At 36.9% G+C, this 4,391-nt stretch overlaps 1 protein-coding gene across 2 annotated transcripts; it reads left to right on the forward strand.

Annotated features, from left to right (window-relative positions):
• The first annotated feature begins 206 nt into the window (after positions 1-206).
• LOC18048438 lies at positions 207-4,121 on the forward strand. Of its 2 annotated transcripts, none has more exons than XM_006441245.2 (6): positions 207-742; positions 843-958; positions 3,077-3,203; positions 3,499-3,656; positions 3,766-3,828; positions 3,904-4,121. In XM_006441245.2, the coding sequence occupies exons 1-6, from the start codon at positions 455-457 to the stop codon at positions 3,926-3,928; spliced, it is 777 nt and encodes a 258-aa protein (XP_006441308.1). In that variant the 5' UTR covers positions 207-454; the 3' UTR covers positions 3,929-4,121. The 2 variants fall into 2 exon arrangements, with proteins under 2 accessions (XP_006441308.1, XP_006441309.1); XM_006441246.2 differs by having other exon boundaries at positions 3,915-4,121.
• Positions 4,122-4,391: the final 270 nt, after the last annotated feature.

A 4,391-nucleotide genomic window follows, 5' to 3' on the forward strand; every position in this document is an offset into this window, starting at 1 on the left:
GGGACTATAGGTATATCGGTTGGAAACCAGAACTTACGGACTACTAGTCCAAAGGATAGTCTAACACTATCATAGTTCGACAAGGCAATTGCTTGATTTTGATATTTCGAATTAATTGTTGGTATAATTTGTTAAGTAATTAGTACTTGTATTATCAATAAAGATATGATAGTCTTCACATTATTCAACGCCAGCAGTCGACACGGTCTTGCGATTACAGGCCGAGTTTGTTGACTCGTTGACCTTGATGGTACAAAGTACAAACGCAAACCTTTGAACTCTATAAAAATTAATCTAAACTAGAGGGGCATTCAATAATTATCCCAAAATATAATTGTAAAGAATAGAGACGGCGGTATACGCATCTCGATCATTAAAAAGTCCGTTCTCTGGATTAGATTTAGGGGTAGGGTTTACGGTATAAGCACTAGAGGCCAGAGAACAGAGAATAAAAATGGAAAAAGGAAATGAGAAAGTGATGAGTTTGGTGCAATTGCCACAGAAAGCCATTAAAGATGTGCAGTTTAAGTTGAAGGAATTGGAGAATGGTTACAAGTCGTGGTTGGCGAAGCAGCCGTTGCCGGTCGAGGCGGCCATTGTGACTGCCACCACGGCGATCAACGGTGCTGCAATTGGTGCTTTTTTGGGAGTCATGACGCAAGACCTTACTTCATCTTTACCCACTCCACCGCCTCAGTCTTCCCTCAATCCTGACGCCGTAGCTCCTTTCCAGCAAGTCCAGGTTCAACTAAGTAATTAGTTAATTAACTAATTAATTAATCAATTGTGTTTGAAGCCTTTCTTTCAAAATGATTGTAGTTCTCTTGCTTGCTTACGTTCAGGCTGTAGCTGGGGGTCCTTTGGTCCAAGCTCGTAACTTTGCTGTAATCACTGGTGTCAATGCTGGAATATCATGTGTCATGAAAAGACTCAGAGGCAAGGAGGATTTGCAGTCTAGGTGAGCTGAAACAATAACCCATAAAAGTCAAAAGTAGTTAGAAGACTCATAATAGGAAATTGTTGAAAATCTCAACCTTTTAGAGGTTTTAATTTTCATTAAAAATAGCTCAATATTAGTGCCTCGATATCTCTATGTGTAATTTATTGGCTTACGTTACATCCACTGATTGTAGCATGCTAAAGATTAACATGTTGGCATTAATTGTCAATGATTGATTTCATGAGTGCGAGTACTTTCCTGAAGGCTTGATATTAAATATTTGATTATCTTTCCAAGAATTTAGAGGTAACTTATAGAATAAAATCTGCAAGGTTAATGATGAAGCACGTGCAATGCATTCAATGGTTTTAGCAATAGTTGGTTTCTTTTCTCTTTACTGTATCTATTAAGCCTACTCAGGATAGGGTCAGTAGTTATCTGCCTCCTTTGGATTCATGTATATCCACCCCCGATTAAATCAGGATCTCCACATAACCTTATCATGTGTCATTTCTTAAATTGACAGTATTTTAAAGAGGCTTCTGTTTGGAAATGCCCATGCTTGAGCCTTGTCAATTCTTCAAACTTGTTTCTATTAAACTTAACAATGCTAAATTGACTTATTTGTATACTAGCAAAATGTATGGAATGATTTTGGTCATAGTTGTGTGCTAATCTTTAGACTGCTATTGTCAAAGCATGTACATGATTAGTCGATGTGGTTGCAACAGATAGAGATTGTACTTGGAGATGGTCGTCTTTGTTTTCTTTCCATTACTTTCTCCACTTCCTCTCTTTCTCTCTCTATTTTTATTTTTGTCATTCTACATCTTAAGAGGAGACATTCTTTCTTTGTTTATTGAAAATTTTATTTCAGAGATAGAAAAAGCATGATTCTAAAATGAGAAGGTGGTAGACATAAATGCAGAGGACTAGAGTGTAATGATGCAATATCAATAATGGATCTAATGTATGACAACCTGGCAAGATTAAGAACCTATTCGGTAGTTTTTTTAGTTGTGATGGATTAGGTTCTACTTGACTTATGTTGCAAGAACCCAGATGTTGTCTTCCCATCAAATAAGTTTTACTTGACTTATTTGAGTCAGAAATGGTTGCTTGCCTTGACTTATTTTATTTCTGAGGATCTGGAATACTTATTGAAGTAGATTACTTCATTTATTAAGTATAAATTTCTGCTAACCTATGTTATTTAAGAATTGGCCATTTAGTAGGGCTCTATGCTTTATTGTTAGTTAGGCTCCAAATCTTTATGAATAATGGAATAGAGAAATATTGAATTTTCCCCGTTAAATTCCTTGTATTTTTCTTTTCTTTCTATCACTAAATTTTACCTTTGCTTTTTCAGAATTCCTTCCCTTCTCTTTTTTGGTTCTCTTGTCAAGGTTCCAACCAAAAACCTTTTGAACAGGGCACATACCTTTTCTCTTTTTCAAAATTTATTGTCAAAAACAGAAGTACTAGATCCTCCCACACAGGCCTGCATGTTGCTACGACTACTATGGTCTTGGCACAAACATCACCATCGCCCTCATCCAAAGTCAAGGATTTAACAATTCCCCAATTGAATCCCTGCCAATAAATTAAAATAAAAAAAGACCCCCAATGCGCGCCAGAAATATTCAACCAGAGATATTATTTGCTGCCATTGCTTTTTGTTAACTTAGTGGATGTCCACCACCATTATACTAGCAATGTGACAAAGCTGAATACTCAGTCTTGGAAGCTTGCCACCCTAAAATTCACTGTACTCATGCTTTTCATTCATGAGCTTGTTTTTGTCCGCCAACTTTGAATCTATTGCCATTCATCACCGACAGACTTTACACATCCCTGTCATATCTATGGTTGGACGTGACTATCATGATTAAAGTGGCATTCTTTCATAGCTCATAAGAAACTCTTGCCCCCCAACATCCCTTCTCCGCCCTGTCTGTTTCTCTCTGGACCTTTTCATTTTGTTCTGGATTTTGCTATGGTTATTTTCAGGTTCCATATTTGATACAGGTTTGTTATTTAAGAAAGAGCTGAAGAAATTGTTCCTGCTTGACTGTGTTTTTTCCTTTTTTTGAAGGTTGACCTCTTGTAATTAATTTTATTAAGTTGCTTTTGCAGTGTGGTGGCAGCTTTTGGTTCTGGTGCAGCGTTTTCTTTAGTGAGTGGCATGGGTGGTGCAAATCCGGCAGCGAATGCCTTCACTTCTGGACTTCTTTTTGCAATTTTTCAAGGTTGCTCTTTCAAGGTAAGTGCTGATCATTTTGAGGAAGGATTAAATTATTTCAGTAGAAACTCAAATGGTACAGCATGTTCACTTCATGTTTGAGTAACATTGTAGTATATTTAGGAGCATGTACCGGAATTATAATATCTCTTTGATGACATGCCAAAGAATGAAAATTATTGGCAACTGAAAATTATCATCTGCAAATGAGGTTCCTTATGATGTCTTAGTTTTGAATTTTGGGAGTGTAATATTCATTAGCCTATAGTTTATGGATCTTATCTATGCTGAGAACAAATTACATATGACCATTCAGATAGGTGAGATGTGGCAATCAACGCAGCGGCCCACTGCTGACGATGTGTATTATGCCAGAACAAGAGGCATGCTGGATAAGCTTGGCCTGCAGAATTACACAAAAAATTTTAAGAGAGGCTTGTTAACGGATAGCACTTTGCCTTTGCTAACTGATAGGCAAGTAGTTAAATCTTTGTTCGATTAAATTTTTATCATATATGTTGCATACTGTACATATTGCGTAACTTTATGTCCTGATATCTTCAACTGTTATTGTGTGTTTCAGTGCTCTTAGAGATGTGAGAATCCCTCCCGGACCAAGGCTTCTTATTCTTGATCACATTCAGAGGTCTGTTAATTGTCCATGAATAATACCATTGACCCGTGAATCATTGATTTTATCTCACTTGTGATGATGAAAAAGTTTGTCTTTAGGGACCCCGAGCTGAAAAAGAGTCGATGAAGCTGTGGCTGAACTAATGATGTCAAACTTGTTCAGCATTGAAGAGTACCTTTCTATTTATGGGATTTATTTCAGGGTAATAGTTTTTATATTTTAGTTTCTAGTTTGTCGGTATGATACAATTGCTACTGTTAAATAATTTCTTCAAACCTAATGACAGATTTGAAATTTTGCTTTGATTTCATCTCCAAGTGAGCTTTAAAAACATGATAAATTAGTAGTTTTATTCAGGCTGCTGGAGTGATCATCTAGCTATACAGTGTTGCAGCGGATGCGATTATGCCATCTTATGGTAATATTAATATGTATGGGGTGTGTTTTGCGCATGGGATTAGACAGCATTGTATTAACTAATGCAATCTGGCCCATGTTTGGTAAATTTTAAAGCTGCATTGTGGCGTAATTGGTGTATTAGGCAACCCCTCGCCACCTGGGGGCTTGTGTGGGTT

Source organism: Citrus clementina, unplaced genomic scaffold, assembly GCF_000493195.1.
Source record: "Citrus clementina cultivar Clemenules unplaced genomic scaffold, Citrus_clementina_v1.0 scaffold_3, whole genome shotgun sequence".
In the NCBI taxonomy this organism is placed as follows: Eukaryota; Viridiplantae; Streptophyta; class Magnoliopsida; order Sapindales; family Rutaceae; genus Citrus; species Citrus x clementina.